This window comes from Myxocyprinus asiaticus, chromosome 27 (genome assembly GCF_019703515.2).
Source record: "Myxocyprinus asiaticus isolate MX2 ecotype Aquarium Trade chromosome 27, UBuf_Myxa_2, whole genome shotgun sequence".
NCBI classification, from domain to species: domain Eukaryota; kingdom Metazoa; phylum Chordata; class Actinopteri; order Cypriniformes; family Catostomidae; genus Myxocyprinus; species Myxocyprinus asiaticus.
Window position 1 is genome coordinate 12,547,328 of NC_059370.1, and position 16,563 is coordinate 12,563,890.

The 16,563-nt window shown below is 39.1% G+C and overlaps 1 protein-coding gene across 3 annotated transcripts in view; it reads right to left on the reverse strand.

Moving 5' to 3' along the window:
* LOC127418297 (catenin alpha-1-like) overlaps positions 1 to 16,563 on the reverse strand; it is a 141,140-nt gene that overhangs the window by 101,017 nt on the left and 23,560 nt on the right. For all 3 annotated transcript variants that reach the window (XM_051658823.1, XM_051658825.1, XM_051658824.1), the window contains exon 7: positions 5,671 to 5,874. In XM_051658823.1, coding sequence (XP_051514783.1) covers positions 5,671 to 5,874 — 204 coding nt within the window. The remainder of the gene's footprint in view (positions 1 to 5,670; positions 5,875 to 16,563) is intronic.

Genomic DNA, 16,563 nt, shown 5'->3' on the forward strand with positions numbered 1-16,563 from the left:
ACGAGACAGCAGCCATTTGCCGTTGTACAGATCCCTCTCGGTACCCTAGCCAGCCTGCTGTGAAGGCCAGTCGATGGAGAGCTTGGCTGCCACCTTCCTACACATCTTAGACAGGAGACGGAGACACTTCCATCACGCTACCCGGCTGGGAAGGAGGAAGAGTGGTGAGAATGGCATAGTCTTCATCCTCATCGCCATTGTCCTCCAAAAGATGATTATCAGCGTCTTCCTCCTCTTCCCTGTCCCCCACCAAAGAGGTTGATTCAAAGAGGGAAGGAAGATCAGGGGAGACTTCATCCATGAGATCACCCCAGCTGTGCTTACCTTGCAGCTGGGGTGGGGGTCTTTTTCTGCTGGCGGTGGAAAAAAAATAGGGATCCTCATTATTCGATGGTGCGACTCTTCCAAAACTCTCCGTACAGAACAGGAACAATGCAGGCAACACTCGGGATTAGCGAGTGCGGCCTGTGCATGCCTGACCCCCAGACAGGCGATACATGGTGGGTGGGAATCCTTCGGCGAGATCATAGATCCACAAGCACACGGACAGTAGTGATCCTTCCCCTTCACTCCACTGCTGTGAGCTCGCATTTGCCATGACAGAACCTGAACTCAAGAACACAGAAGCAGTTCACCACAACGTGCCACTTGATTGTGTTAATCCTCATGCCCGTAGAGGTAGAAGTTATAAAAGCTCAAAACTCTGCAGAAAAAAAAAAAACAAATGCAAACCTGCCAACGCACCGGTTCACACCATCCGGAGTAAACAATATAATACAGCAGAAAATATATTCACTTTGAGAGTGATTATACTCGCAAAAAGAACAGCCGTGTTCTGCGATGTACCTGAACAGCTCGCCTGATGAATTGTTAAGCGACCACTTCTTACGAGTCCTGCTGAGGATAACTTCCAAAGATCTTCACAGGGAAGAGAACGAGAATTAGGTTGACACCTATGACAGTGGTTTATATAGGAAGGTGGGACTCCATCACTGCTGTGATTGGTCTGTCAACTGACAGACTGGGTGTTATTGGTGCTTCCAGGATTGGCCATGCCCGAGGCGTTACCCATAGCGAGATACCGAATGAATGTTAGAAAGAGAACATGCTTTCTTCCTTAAGCAAGTTCAGGTTAAAGAGGGGAAAACAGAAATGACGACATTGTCGTCAATCCCCTTATGCTGCAAATATCATTGTTTAGATCAATTAATGAGCAGGGGGACAAATGCATGGAGAGAGAAAAGCTTGCTTGCTAGAAAAGAGATAGGTTACTCTTACAATAGCAACAAAGCCTCAGCTGTCACTGGGGGCCCATATGCTGTCCTGCCAATGTCCTCCTATCAAACTAAGTCACTTCAAACAAGGCAGTTTCTTTATTCCAGGATAAACCATAAAAATTGAATTCAGGACACCAATTTAATCTCTGTATTATTGCGGACCTTCAGAGTTCATTTAGAAACAAAGCCAGAGCACAAATTGAATGTGAGTCTAGTTATTTATTCAAACAGAGGAGGTGGAGCCGCACCTGTCTCGCCCCAATTGAAATCGCACCCAATACATTCCTCTATTAAGCTGAGCACATGAGTAAGACTGAGGGAGAAATATCTGTGCTATCCGTTAAGTGAATCCTGAAATACTTCACTACCAAAGCCAGGCCAAAACACAAAACTGAATTTCATGAAAACTAAAAACAAAGCTACAGAGGTACCGATTATTCACACAGAATACATTGCACCATTTAAGAGAGTGCAGACGTTATATATGGAGGACTAGGAGTTCCAATGAAAAATGCTGAAGGAGTCATTAGGTCTGGGGAAAAAAAAAACAACAACAATCCAATTAATTCATAATTTTCAAAGATTCTCATCTTCACTCAAATGAAATTTGTCTAAAGTAAAACAGCGGGACAAAAAAGCGGATTTGTATCAAATGTTGCCATCTTGTATGTAGTTAATATTATTCAAACAATTACAAGAACACAAAACCCACACACTGCTCTTAGCTGAATAGCTTTAGAAGCTTTAAAAAGTACTAATTACTTGAATTTTTGTTCATTTGTATCTTACAAACTAAATTTTTCACTGTTTACTTGTCTTAATTACTAGAAAAAAAAAAAATGTTTCCTTAAATTAGTTGATATCAAAATTGGTATTGGGAATCAAATTGCTTTCAGATGTAAGAAAACAATTAACATAGCATAAATATACCCAAATTAACTGGAAACATATCAAATTGAACTCAATTTAATCAAATCAAGAGTTTGTGAATCGAAAAGGGAATGAGTTATTGATTAAATGTAAAGTTGAAAAATAATTTACATTTTTATTTTGGAATAACATTGATTCTCATTCTCTACGAGGCACTCCTAGACTTCCACAGTTTTAAATCAATCCATGCAGATTTACACAATGCTTTTAAGATCTCAAAGCAAAATCTATATTCAGCAAACTATATTCTTTGTATCTCTTTCTTTTTCTAATGCTTACCAGGCTCTCTGTAGCATAACAATAAAGGTGAGACAGGCATAGAGAAAAGTAAATAAGGGATAAAGATATGTCAGATGTCATGCTGGGCAGAGCGTCCAAAGGCTCCAGGAGGCTGTGCCCGAGAGTCAAGGTAGCCGGGAAGGATGGACATATCATGATCCTCATCTGTTTCTCCTGTCTGAGCGAGTGAGCAGCCAGAGCCTTGTCATATCAACTGTGCTTCAGGGCTGGGGAGTAGCGCTTTGTGTGTTGGGGCAGACGTGGCGCAAAGGCCTAGTCGAATAGAAAACCTGTTTCAAAAAACCCGAGTGCTACTTGGATTAATCTGTGGCTCCCTTAAACCGGCAGCACCAGGGATGGGCAATAAAGTAATCACAGAAAAGTATGCCTCATGGACAGTGCTCATCTATATTAAAAAGGACGGGTGTCTCTTTGGAGACATACGGCTATGTGTCATTTATCTGGACAGAGCCATATGAATGCATAAGAAATTTTATACATAAGGCTCTTCCAGCCGGCGTTCCTCTATAAAGATCCTGTCCAATTATATTAGCACTTCTCATGCAGTCATGGTAATATCGCAAATGTTGGATGACACAACCAGCTTATTACAATGATAGCTGCATATTAGTGATTACTTTCACTGCTGGAATCAATTTGATATGACTTTCCATTCCAGGCATGAGCACTCCATGTTGATCACTTAAAACAGCACTGGAAATGTGTAATTTGACTTTTATTGAATGCTCGTGCCTTATCCATGCCAAAGTCTGTGCTAGATCTTATCGGACAGCCGTTTTCAGGCTTTCATGCTAGGGAGTTAAAAATGGGCTGCAATGACAGAGGCATTTGCTCAGAATCCTGGTCTGGAGATAGGCTGAACCTGCAATGAGCCAACTGGAGTGCGTCAGCTCAAGATGGAGAGAACACCATTTAGTTTCTAGACAGTGCCGAGGACCTGCTGCCGCCTGACGTTTTGAAAGACTGACATAAATAGTCTGACACCTGTGAGACATCACCTCCCTGAACATCTTCAGCGGTTTGTGGCACAACACCACATCAGCTGACCAAACACTTACTAACGTGTGACAGAAAAATTATGTTTCGTTGCATTAGGGGCACAGATCTTTTGGGGGGTGGAGAGAGATGCATTAAGTAGGATATTCTCTATGCAAAATTGAAAATTTTAAATTTTCCCAAAGTTGGGGGGCATTCCCTCTCTTCTACACCAATACCTGGTGTGTGGTGGGCGTTCTGGCACACTATGGCTGGCGTCGCATCATCCAGGTGGATGCTGCACACTGGTGGTGGTTGATGAGAGTCCCCTGTTCACTGTGTAAAGCGCTTTGAATGTAGTGTCAGAAAAGCGCTATATAAATGTAACGTTAATCATCATCAAATATTCCCAGATATCTACAAATTGAGAGATTTGTTATTTCCTACAAACAGATGGAATGAAGCTTCAATGCAGCCAAAACAATTCTGATTGGTTGCGTCTTTCATTGGAAACTGAGGCAATTCCACTACTAAATGAGATGTCGATGAAGATGGGGAAACAGAGGTTCAAACAAAGAAAAAGAAAATGAGAGAAAGATCAACTGACAGAAAGCATGCCAGAGGCAAGACTTTAAGTTGTTTGTTTTGCAGGAACAAATCAGCCTGCAGTACACAGAAAAATGAGGTAGTGGTTTTAAATATCAATAAAGAAAAGTGTTGTGCCAATATAATAATATAAAGCAGTTTTTCCTCATAATATTGCACTGATACCTTCTAACATTTTTAGATCAATTATCGGATTGATTAATATTAATAAAAAGTATCACTCAAGAAGCAGGTAGAGTAAACAAGCACAAACTCTTTATAAAAAAAATAATTAAAAATGCAGTCTGCAGATTTCCCAGTGCAGTCACAGCACCTTCTACAGGCGCTTTTCCACAATGTGTTCCCGTATCGATTCGGGCTTGTTGGCGTGGTTAAAGTTTCTTTTTCCATTGTGGTGCTGGGAAACCAGAATTTGAATGGACAGACTGAAGTCGTGAATCATCTGAAATCATGAATTGCAATTTCACTAAAGCAGTTCCACCAGCATGGCCGAGTATGGTTTGCTAACCTTGCATGAATTCACATGAGGTACCATGAGAAATTCGGGCCAGGAACGGTTTGTAATTGTACAGTAATCAAGTGGCATTGCTACTGGAACAGTTAATAACCGTGCTCCAAACCGCTCGGCCGTTGATGAAAAAGTACCTTGATGAACTGTAGTGACCAAAAGTGAAGTCAACCTGCGAGAGAGGTTGAAACAAAACCAATCCCACAAATCGTGGACATACTTATGATAATCTCATACGTCGCAATCAGGGTTAGGGTTAAATCATAACATGTTTATCAAGAGATGTATAGTATCAAGAGGTAGTTTGATGTACTGTATTAGAGCTAATAAAGATGAACACAGCTTCCTTTACACAAACAATCTTATTATATAGCTTTGTATATCAATTGTAGTAGACCCCACACCAGTTTGGTGAAAGTGGCCAATTTTCTCTCTATGTGTACCAAATTCAGCCAATTTGTTTAAGCTTAAATGTAGAATGCACATTCTTCATTTAGTTACTGAACCAAAAGCGCATCAAATCATTAGTTGAGCTGTACGCTCCAGGGGTGAAAAAAAAAAAAAAAAAAAGTTCCTTTCAACTGATATTTCTTTAACTACTCAGGTCTTTCAACATCCCTAGCAGTGAAAAACAATGAATTTGTGACTACAGGATAAGCGCAGAGGAAAATAAATTAAATGTGGAGGGGTGGGGGTGGGGGGGGGAATAAAACCAATATTGGTGAGCAAACAAAGGGAATTATTTGAAAACAACAGCAGTCAAACAATTCAATGCACAGATCAGTAGCACAGCAGGGAGCTTTGTGTGTACCGAGTCCCTCTCTTCAAAAGCCAGACGGCACAGGACAAATTGTGATCAGACTGGAGGACTTTATACAACACCAACCAGAGAATGTGATGTGTGCATTGTCCCTGGAATTAAACTCCCCTCTCACTCCCTGCAGGAGTGCATCTGTCTCAGGTAGCATGTGGGTTCTTGCTGTCATTCAGAGATAAGGGAGCCAAAGGGGCAATGACTGAAGATAGGGAAAAGCAGCAAATGAGAAGGAAAATCTGAATTTGAAGTGCACCTACATTGCCCATGTACTCCGAGAGAAGATCCTGCAGCGCCTGGCGGACAGAATTGCATTCAGCCACAATGCGCTCCCGGCGATCATCACGTGTGCATGACGAGTCCGCCATAAGGGCGGCGCCACTAATGATGCTCTCCAGACGCTCCTCCAGAGAAGGGCGGAACCTCTCCTCGCTGAAACTCAGTGGGTCTACGATGATCTGCTTCTGTAGGGGGAAGAGAGAAGAAAATTGTGCATGAACATAAGATTAAAAAGGAAGATACAGTAGAGGGAGTCAGACAGGAAGAGGCCATTCAGTATTTCTTTGCAAAAGGCAAAAAAGTGTGATTTATGCTTTCACACACCAAATGTCCTACTTTCACAAGAGTTTAATGGTCATCATTATTAGCTGCATGGCCAGTGACAAGCGGTGGAACAGGATTTGGAATCTGTCTCCCCTAACACTGAGGAACAAGCTGCGATATTCATTAACTGGAGGAATAAATAATTCACAAGATCTGAGATGATGGTCTGAGGCCCTGATGCAATTTGAGGCCAACGAGCTTGCTCAATCAGAGGCTGCATTAGCGTTCCCTGCGTGCTTCAATTGGCTTTTAAAATCAGAATGTAACATGCAGCTTCTTAGAAGTTATTTGCACCATCTTCTGGGGCCAAAAAAGGAAAATAAAACAAGCAGGACAAAACTCAGGCTTAACTGCAGATTGTCAGACTAGGTGTACATCCTTAAGGGGTTTTTCAGCATTACTCAGAACTGTTTTAGTAAACACTGCAGTTAGTACAAGAAAATTTTTTAGGCTACTAACCCTAAACTGCAGAGCTATTCGAGTTCAACCTAGGGCAATAAAAAGCAGTTGTTCATATAAACAATAGCTATTTTTCCTATTTGAGCCAGGGTGACATTTAAAATGTCCCTAGTTGCCCTTTCTGCTAGGTACATTCATTTAGGGACAACACACTTGTCGTTTAGAAGAATAAACTTGTCAACGTCAGATGCAATTAAAACAGATGAGAAGAGTCACTGCCGTGCCAGAAAAGCGATAGCTCCCTAGGAAGAAATAGGAAATGGGTGGCACAGTCAGCTGCAGATGGAATCATTCTTCCAAAAACATGACGAGCCCCTCCATCTGATGGCATATAGGCAGTGAAATATTCAAAAATTCAGTTGTTAGAATGAGTTTATTAGCCTCATCTCATCTGACCTCCTTTGCTTGCATCACGTTGGCATGGCAACAAGCCCCTCTCTCTCTCTCTCTCTTTCTGACTCACTGAAAAGTTGCTTCAGCTTCAAATTAAGCAGCAAGCAGCGATGCGGAAAAAATGTGCCTGTGTGCTGATGTTTCTGCACGGTCACCAGGAAATTAAAGACTCGCGAGGTACCAAGCATTCCATCGCTCGCGCTCTCTCTCTCTCTCTCTCTCTCACACACACACACTCTCATTTACGCAATCTGTCCGGGCACAGGACTGCCTCTCCTTTGTGAGGGTGTCAGGCCTCCTAAAACTGCTTTTAACAAGTGTTGATGCTTCAAGATGCTTGGTGACATTTTCATTGTTACCCACAAGGAAAACTGACTCAAAGACTTGGAGGCCATTCACACAGAAGCATTATGTTTAAAAACAGCCAGATGGAGTGCAAAAAAATGGAATAGGAAGCAGAGGTCTCAAGATGTGTCTTTATAAAGTTTCAATCAGTTTAAAACAAAGTTTTTAACGACTTGAGATGAGCAAAACATTTTCATAATTGACCAGTCAGTGGGTCTTTTTTTTTTAGGGGGTGGCATTCACATAGGATGCACTCATGTTCAAAACGTTGGATGGAAAAACAAGATTTAGGGGTCTTGAGCTACAAAAAAAAAATAAAAAATTAAATAAAATAAAAAATTTAAAAAGCTTTAATATTTTTTTTACTTAAAGAAAAACGAAATGCTCATGGAGCAAGACGCTAAAAAAAGCAGCAATACAACCACCAAAAGAGCTTATCTGACCAAAAAAAAAAAAAAACTGCTGTTGCCCATCTCTTCTGCATGCACTTGCTTCTACACTACTCTAGCTACTCATGGAACTTGGCAGTGCGATACTGCAGGTATTTTCGACTTTAGTATGACAAATATCTAAAATAGTATTACTTGCATATCTGATTTGTAAGTCGTGTTGGATAGCAGCATCTGCTAAATGACTAAAATGTCATGAGTACCCAAAAAAAAAAAAAAAACAACATTGACAAAATGCAAGAACATGTCCTGTATGAATACCCCCTATTCTCAAGACCTTATCCTTGATAGTGAGAGCATTTATAAGACTAGAGACAAAAAAAAAAAAAAATCACAAGTGTCACCCAGTGAATTAAGGCAATGCCTATGTAGAGTTAAGTTCATGTTCACCCATTCAAAAACCTCAAAAACAAGACTCCAGTGGCTTTTATCATCACTGGATATCATTATGAGAGAAGGTGATAGAGTAATAATAATTCAGCTGTGCACAGATCGATCTGGTGAGATGAGCTCTATACACTCTTTTCAAATCCCCCTGGAAAGCAGAATGCAAGGTCAAGAGTAAAAACTGAGCCAATCACAAAGTACAGCACAATCAATATAATGGAGGTCTGAGGGTACCGATAATTCTACCAGGCGCAGGTACGGATAGAGCTGTGGGCTGCCTGGGGCTCTGAGAAATCTTGGCATGCTTTGAACAGAGTATTGATTGGTTGAGTAAGAAAAAAAAAAAAAAAATCTGGACATTTGCTTCACTTACAATTAACCATTATGTTATATCATTAGCCTTAGGTCACCACGAATGCATCGTTTTGAAACCTCCTAATTCATTTAAATCAGCTCAGATTTATTGCCCCTTTCAAATACTCAATCTGATGAAACCAAGTAGGAGGGCAAAAACTACACTCTGATAAAAAGAAATCTATATAATAAATTGTTGCCAGCTTTAAAAGTTCGTTCCCCTCACACACTCGCGATGCATCCAGCAGTCTGGCTTCACATGATTAAATTGTCACTTCCTAATGGTTTTAAGCTAAAAGGAAATGACAAAGAACAGCAAACTACTATAAGGCCTAATGCTGTGGATTCAAACCCTGGGTATAAAACAAAAGGGGAAAGATACAGTTGATTTGTCCATCTACAAATGAGACAGTCAATGCACTCTGGCCTGCAGAAGACGTCAGTTCATTGTTGTAGAGCGACAGGGGATAATTGCAGTGATTAAAAGGGAAAAGGAAACGAGATGTGTGGAGGGGAGCAAAATCGTGAGAACCGAGACTGACTTATGCTACTACACCTACAGCTCTGTTGATGACTAATGAATTCTGCATTAATCTATAAAATTCCAGATGTATTCGCAGTCAAGTGGGAAGATGAAAAAAGCTGGGTGGTTTCACCCCCAAGAGTGAGAAAGCAAAAAAAGAGAGATGAGACAGAAAATAAAAGCCTTGTCATGTAACAAGAGCATGAGAGCCCCAGAGACAGAGCAGATTTTGAAGATCAGAGCTTTCTAAATGAGTCCCTGAGCTCAGAGCCAAACAACCCAAGAGACAGTTGAGAAACAAAGGTGACCCAAAAAAAAAAAAAAAAGCACCCGAAACACAGCAATAACCCATTACTTCAATAATTAATTGGCCCCAGCATTGAGGATGAAAACTCACCCTTCCAAAAAGAAAACATCAATGGCGAGAGAACAGAGTGACAGGGTTTGATTTGCCGGTGCTCTTTAAAAGGATGACTACGCTCCTGACACCATTGTGTGTGAAATCTTTCAAGAGATAATCGAGACTGAAGCAAATTGATGAGCAAACACTTCCGCCACAAGAGACAGAGACAAGTACCTGCGGTGAATGATTTGTTGCAAACAGTTTGATGCTGAGCACGTCGCCTAAACTGACTTTGTTTTACATTTATAATTTAAAGCTGTTTTTGCTTGGATGTACGTATTCCCAGACATCCTCGTTAAACAGAACGGTGTTGATACGAGCTGGACCAATAGACAGGCTCTAATTAGGAACATTCAAGATTAAATGAAGTGCTGTGCTAATCCCCCCCAAGCCTCGTCTCATCATTATTTCATGACGAAAGCATCCATATCAAAGCAAATAAAAATAACATATTTTGCTCATCATGTTTTAATAAGTGCAGTTTACACACTGCTGACATTATCAAGTATTCATTAGATGCACCTGGTTCAGTCAGAACAAAATCTAGATTGACAAAAAGAAGAAATCTAGATGGACTGAAAAAAAAAAATCGCAAGAGATTTATAAAATACCAAGAGAGTATGTCCATCAGGTACAATAAGAAAAGTACCTTTTACATTAAAGTGAATGCTGCCTTGCAAGACACAAACGCATTCAAAATTAACATGTCCGGACACCCAGTGCAAAAGAACACAACTGGTGTTGTTATAATCTACTTCTTTCCTTTTATAAGATCTCCAAAGCAACATTTTAGTTCATGCAAATCATTTGAATATATTATTTCACTAACTGATTGTTTAAAATGTTAAGAGTGCAACAGACCAAAAACAGCTAGACTAATGCTTTGCATCCTATTCCGGTAAGAGATTAAGGAGTTTAGAATGCAAAATAAATGAAGGATGGCTAATGATCACTTGCTACGATTAACCTCAAATTAAATTTAGAAGCTCTGATCTTAATTCTTATAAGGGATAGTTCACCCAAAAGTAGAAATTCTGTCATGGAATAAAAAATGAGATGAGGCAGAGTGACAGCCTCAGTCACAATACTAGTTAAGAAATTAATGCATTCCCTATACAGTAAAATCTATGCACTATATCCTATAAACTTTTGGTGTTTGAACTGCCAAAGTAGTGACCTGGTTCAACTCTGCAGTAGACATTAAAACTTGTGAAAGACTCTATAAAGTCAGTAGCTCAGCTTTGTTTGAACATACAAATTTAATCTGATTCAATCCTGGATTACAGTTTTCTTGACACCGGATTTGTCAGAGCTGCTCTTGCACTCTTTGTTGGTAAAATGCCTCTTGTGTGGATCAGTTTCAGAGGGTGATGAACTTCCTGCTGTTCAATCCCTCTGACAGTATTCTTATCTTCATCACTGGCTACAAAACTCTGTGCACCTACAAATGGCAGAATTTTCATATGCTTCTGAAAAGTTTTAACCAGGCTTTGTATTTCAGCCACAGCCTGACCAATCTGAAAGATCAAATTCAGTAGCAAACATTGCTGGTTGTACCTACATGTTTAAGTAGTGTATGAATAATCTAATATTTGCTGTGACCAGTAGTTGAACATGGGTTATGAGGGTCAAAATCATGATTATGAATGAATGATTTAGCTATTAAGAGTTGTTGTGGCTCTTCAAAACCTTAAGCCATGTCTAAGGTCTACTAGGGACTGCATATTTCATAATGTTTCAAGGCAACATTTTCCATGATTTTTTCCAACATCTATATACAAAATCTATTTTCTCAATCCCAGAGCTTGATCAAGCCATTCATTTAATGTGACAAATTATAAATGTGCATTATGCTCAAACATCTTTTCAGAAACTAAACAAATTTGTAATATTTTGTTATTATATCGAATCAAGATTCCCTCATGTCATATATCGTCCCATTCCTAATTTTAACAAATAAATTGGCCCCCCCATACGGTTACAGTACGTCTCAGTATTTATGTTCAGAAAAAAATATATTACTGCCAAATCCAAAGTAAAAATATTCTATTTGGTAAACACTTCAAGAGATTTGCCCTCAATACAAATCAACATGGTTTTGCTACAGTAACCATAGTTTAAACATTGCATTTGTACTAAAATCATAGTAACCACAAAATATTACTATAGTAAAACCATGGTTAATTTTCATTAAGTTAAAAATAAAATTCTTATTTCTAACTCAACATTTTAAATACCTGTATTATTACGCTACATGCGTCAAAGTGCATTTCAAACTCAACTCAACGTATATTCAACATAGATTTTGTTTCATGTCTGTCCGAACGAGCACCAAGTGACTGCTTAAAAGGGAAGGAAGTCTGTCCAGTTTTGGGCTCACCTGCTCTGTGCACACCACACGCTATCTATTCTCGGGTGATGTCGGAGTAAAAAGCTCATATCGATGTCTGTAAGGCACTCGCGTCCAGCAATTTCTACAAACAGCGGCCGTTTTGTTAACGTTTTTAGACCATCGTCCATCGCTGTTGTGACTGACTGCAAAAAGGAAAAGTTCCCAGACAGGAGACTTAAATGACACAGGGGCTTCTCCATCTTGCGGCTTGTTTTCTCTGCTTGCCATTTTCAACTACACATTAATGCATGCAGAACTATGATGTCATCAATTAATTTAAAATGCTAACAGTTAATAGGACAGCTTCTCTCTGTAGAAAGTTGACCCATGTGAAACACAGGTGGAGTGTGTCCATCTACAGAGCCATACAGGTGCATTAGCGGAGGTTATAACTGCGCACGTCTATTTGGCGCTTTATTTTCTTTGCCAAACTCTACGATTCAGATGAGTCATTAAACTTGATGAACAGTGATGCAAATGCTTACCGAACTGTGGGAAAAATTATTAGTTAAAAGTATGAATATTCCATCTAGCCTCTCAATTAATCAGGCACATGATCGACACTTAAAAAGTATGAAAATGTACAGAGCAAAGTGGGGGACAAAGAACAGGCTGTTTTTCTGTTTTTGGTGATACACATTCTTCGTGCATATCGTCCCCTAATGGGCAGGGAGGAGAATTTATGACAAAGAAATTGCAGTATAACTAAACCTTTAAGTACAGTAAATGTTTCATCACCACCTTGTGGTCTCCCAAAGCTATCACGCCAGACTACATTAAGGCCAAATGACACTAAATTTAAAAGCACACATTAGGCTTCTAATTTAAATGTCGGCTACTTTTAAAGGGATAGTTCACCCAAAAATTAAAAATTCTCTCATCATTTGCTATCCTCATGCCATCCCAGATGTGCATGACTTTCTTCTGCTGAACACAAACAAAAAGTTTTAGAAGAATATCTCCACTCTGTAGGTCCATACAATGCAAATCAATGGTGATCAGACCTTTGTAGCTCCAAAAACACAAAGGAAACGTAAAAGTAATCCATATGACTCCAGTGTTTAAATCCATATCTTCAGAAGCATTACAATAGTGGTGGGTGAGAACAAGAACAATATTTAAGTCCTTTTTTAACTCTAAATCTCTACTTTAACTTTCAGATGTGAAAGTGAAACTACACAGGCACCACATGTGACTTTCAGATGTAAAAGTGACAGTTAAAGTGGACTTTAATTTTGATCCGTTTCTCACTCACCTATTATATCACTTCTGAAGACATGGATTTAACCACTGGAGTCATATGGATTACTACTTTGTTTCCTTTATGTGATTTTTGGAGCTACAAAAGGTCTGATCTCCATTCATTTGCATTGTGTGGACCTACAGAGCTGAGATATTCTACTAAAAATCTTTGTGTTCAGCAGAAGAAAGTCATACACATCTGGAATGGCATGAGGGTGAGTAAATGATCAATTTTCTTTCATTTAATTTTTGGATGAACTATACCTTTAATACTTATGGATATGTTGATGCAGTGCAGGTGCAGTTCAAAGCTATGAATCTAGTCACAACACAAAGTCACTAAGGTTTTGGTACTTCAAGAATGAAAAGTGATGAATTTGCAGGCAAGTGTATGAAACTGGTATAACAGCGCAAACTAAACAAATAGAAATGCCAATATTTATTATGCAATTTCTCTGTATGTAGCCTTGAATAGGTTTCATTCCAGCAGTCAAACCACAAAAAAAAAAAAAAAAAAAAAGAAACATCCTGAAAATACATTGTGTAGGGTATATGAAAGATACATACCGTATACACAATACATCAACCTGTGATATAATGCAAAATAATGAGCAAATAATCAATTTCCTGTATGATTTGTCCTATACAATTCAAGTAATGATTTGGGTCAAATTTCTTGGAAAACTATGCCGAGTTGTTCTCCGCGATGCTGCAGAATTCTGAGCAGCCTCCGGAGTCATAGGAGCGGCGGTGTGTGCCTTCTTAGAAAATAATATTCTGATTAAAAAAATTAATAAAAATATGTGTGAAGAGACAAAAACTATTGTGGGACGAGTAGCCCAATTTATCTGAAAACAAATACCAATATAGCCCAATAATCATCAGGAACATTTTCTGATTATCGATGCATGAAAATGCATCAATCCCAAGCCTACTATGCATGCATACAAATTATGAAAAAAAATATATATTTGCAAAATGCAGTTTAAGATAGATTTAAATGGTTGTAAAGCACAGTATACCACAGTACATGTGAACTTTCCAAAAGTATTTCATGCCAACTATCCATAAACTTTCAACAGAGTGAAATCTTCCTACGGTCACAATCCTATTCTATGCCCATTGTGCCCTTGAGAAAGGCACTTCACAGTAGGTTGCAGTATGGTTTGACAATCCAATATGTGTAGTGCCCAAAACTGCTCAATCAATAACAATGCACACAGAGCACGTTCCTTCAATTAGACAGAGGCAGTTTCTCAGTTTAGTCTTGGTCTTGACGCTGAATGACAATTCTCCACTGACGCCACTTATTAGTTAGCTATTTTGGTCTGGATCAGAGAAACTGGTCCAAAATGTGACATCCAACGACAGCCCAAGGAATTACAGTGTATCCTATACCACTATTCATGAGTGGAGCTGCTGAATCTACAGCGTCACTGCGCATGTATTAGTTCTATTAAAGAAAAAAAAAAGATGGAGCGCTCCAATAATATATTTACAATATTTAGTCAATAGGGCTGGGCTATAGGATGATGTAATCGGATATCGATGATATGACAAATATCCCGATTACATCACTCACTGACAGAGAATGATCAACAATATCGGGAAATTGCAAAACCATGGAGCAGAGAAGTTGCCAAATATATTAAATAGTAGCATAGATATAGGCTGGTAGACCAGTGGTCGACCAATATATTGCAAGGCCGATAAATTTTCCTGTTTGGCAGATTTTTTCTTGAGGGCGCAGAAAATCGGCTGCTTGCATGTGAAGTGATTGAGACATGTAAACGACCAGTCACGGTTCGTTCTGTTGTTACATGCATCGTGTTACTACAATAATAGACCGTTGTGCTACACAGTGTCATTTAAATGGTCCGCATATCAGAGCCGCAGCAGATGCGTTTGAGCTCATAATGTTTCATTCTTCCTCTCTCTCCTCAACAATTCCCTTTAACTTTTAACTGTCTTGTCTAATAATAAAAAGGCAAATATCAATAAAACTATATATATATATATATATATATATATATATATATATATATATATATATATATATATATATATATATATATATATATACACCGTCTGCAAATATGCGCATATCTCTTTTAAACAGATGTAATAATCAAACCTCACACAACTTCAGCAGATCCAGCATCCTGTGGAGCGCTCATTTATTTACCTCTAAAGCACGAATTCCATCAGCCTCTCCTCAGCAGTTCCCTGTAACTTCTAACTATCATAATGATAAAAGGCAAATATTTTTTGCAAATATGCAGATCTCATTTAAACAGCTGTAATTCACGAACCTCATGAAAATCCAGCATTTTCTTCCCATCAAGCGCTCATCTAATATCTTCCTCTGAAGCACGTATTCTATCAGCCAGAATCAAAAGTTCCTCTGATTCGCAAATCATGATGACAACCCAAGCAGGCGATCCAGGCTATTTAAACTGTCAGGATATTGAGGCTCGCCCTGGATCCGCATTAGCACGTAAGTGCAACCAAAGTATTCCTAGCAAGTCAGTCCACTGATGCTCTCGGGAGGCTATATCCAATCATGACAGTGTAGCTCCAATCTACTTGATTGGGAAGTACCGAAATCTCTAAAACGGCTGGTCAAGATTACGATCAAAGAACATTTCAAATCAGCAGTAATATATCTGACAACACTGGTATCATAAATTGTGCTTCTTTACCTCAGAATACCCTAAAAAACGCAGTTTTCCCAGCTTTTATAGCAAATGCACGTTCTCGAGATGATTGACAGGTGTCTGTATCTAAAAGGTGATTGGCTCTTTTACCTGTAAGGCGGAACTTCCTATCTACATCCACTGACCACTGGCTGCAGTTGGGCATTCTAATTTCTCCCATTCATTTTAATAGAAGTGGCCCGTCTCTGCCAAACAGTCTCTGATGCAACTTCAAGGTAAAAGCGCTTCACGTGTGCTATAAGTAAATGTCTTATTCACTATTCACTGTATGTACAATTGGTTTGATTCGGTATTTGAGTAAATGCGATTGTTAAAGTGGACATGCCATCCATTGTTGCTGGACTGCTGTGTGTAATGTTATTTCCTTCTAATATATTAACAATTTCTTCATATGCAAATAAATTACAAAAATTTTATGACTAAACAGAAAACAGAAGAAACTGCCATCTACCATTTAAAAAAAATAATTTTCACATTTTTTACAAAATGTGAAATTGAGTAAATATAGTGCTAAATAAGAGTTTATTATTTTTCTTTAGCAATTTTATGTTTATGTTATTTACTATATTAAATTGTGTGATGTATCGGCCACCCTGCTCTCTGGATATCTGCATTGGCAATTAAAAACCCCATATCAGTCGACCACTAGGGTAGACTATTGTGGTGGGGTAAATGCAAGACGTCTCCGAGTGACATGACAAGAAATGCTATTAGACACAAAAGGTCCTTTTTCGTTCCTGCAATGGAACTTTTGTCACTTTTGCACGAGGAACTGTAGTTCCTCTAAGCTGATAAGCGGCACTTTAGACTGACTTTTAAGCTCCTGAACAGCAGAAGAAAAATGATCGACACTAGATGACGTCACTATGGGGGTTACTTTTGTGCG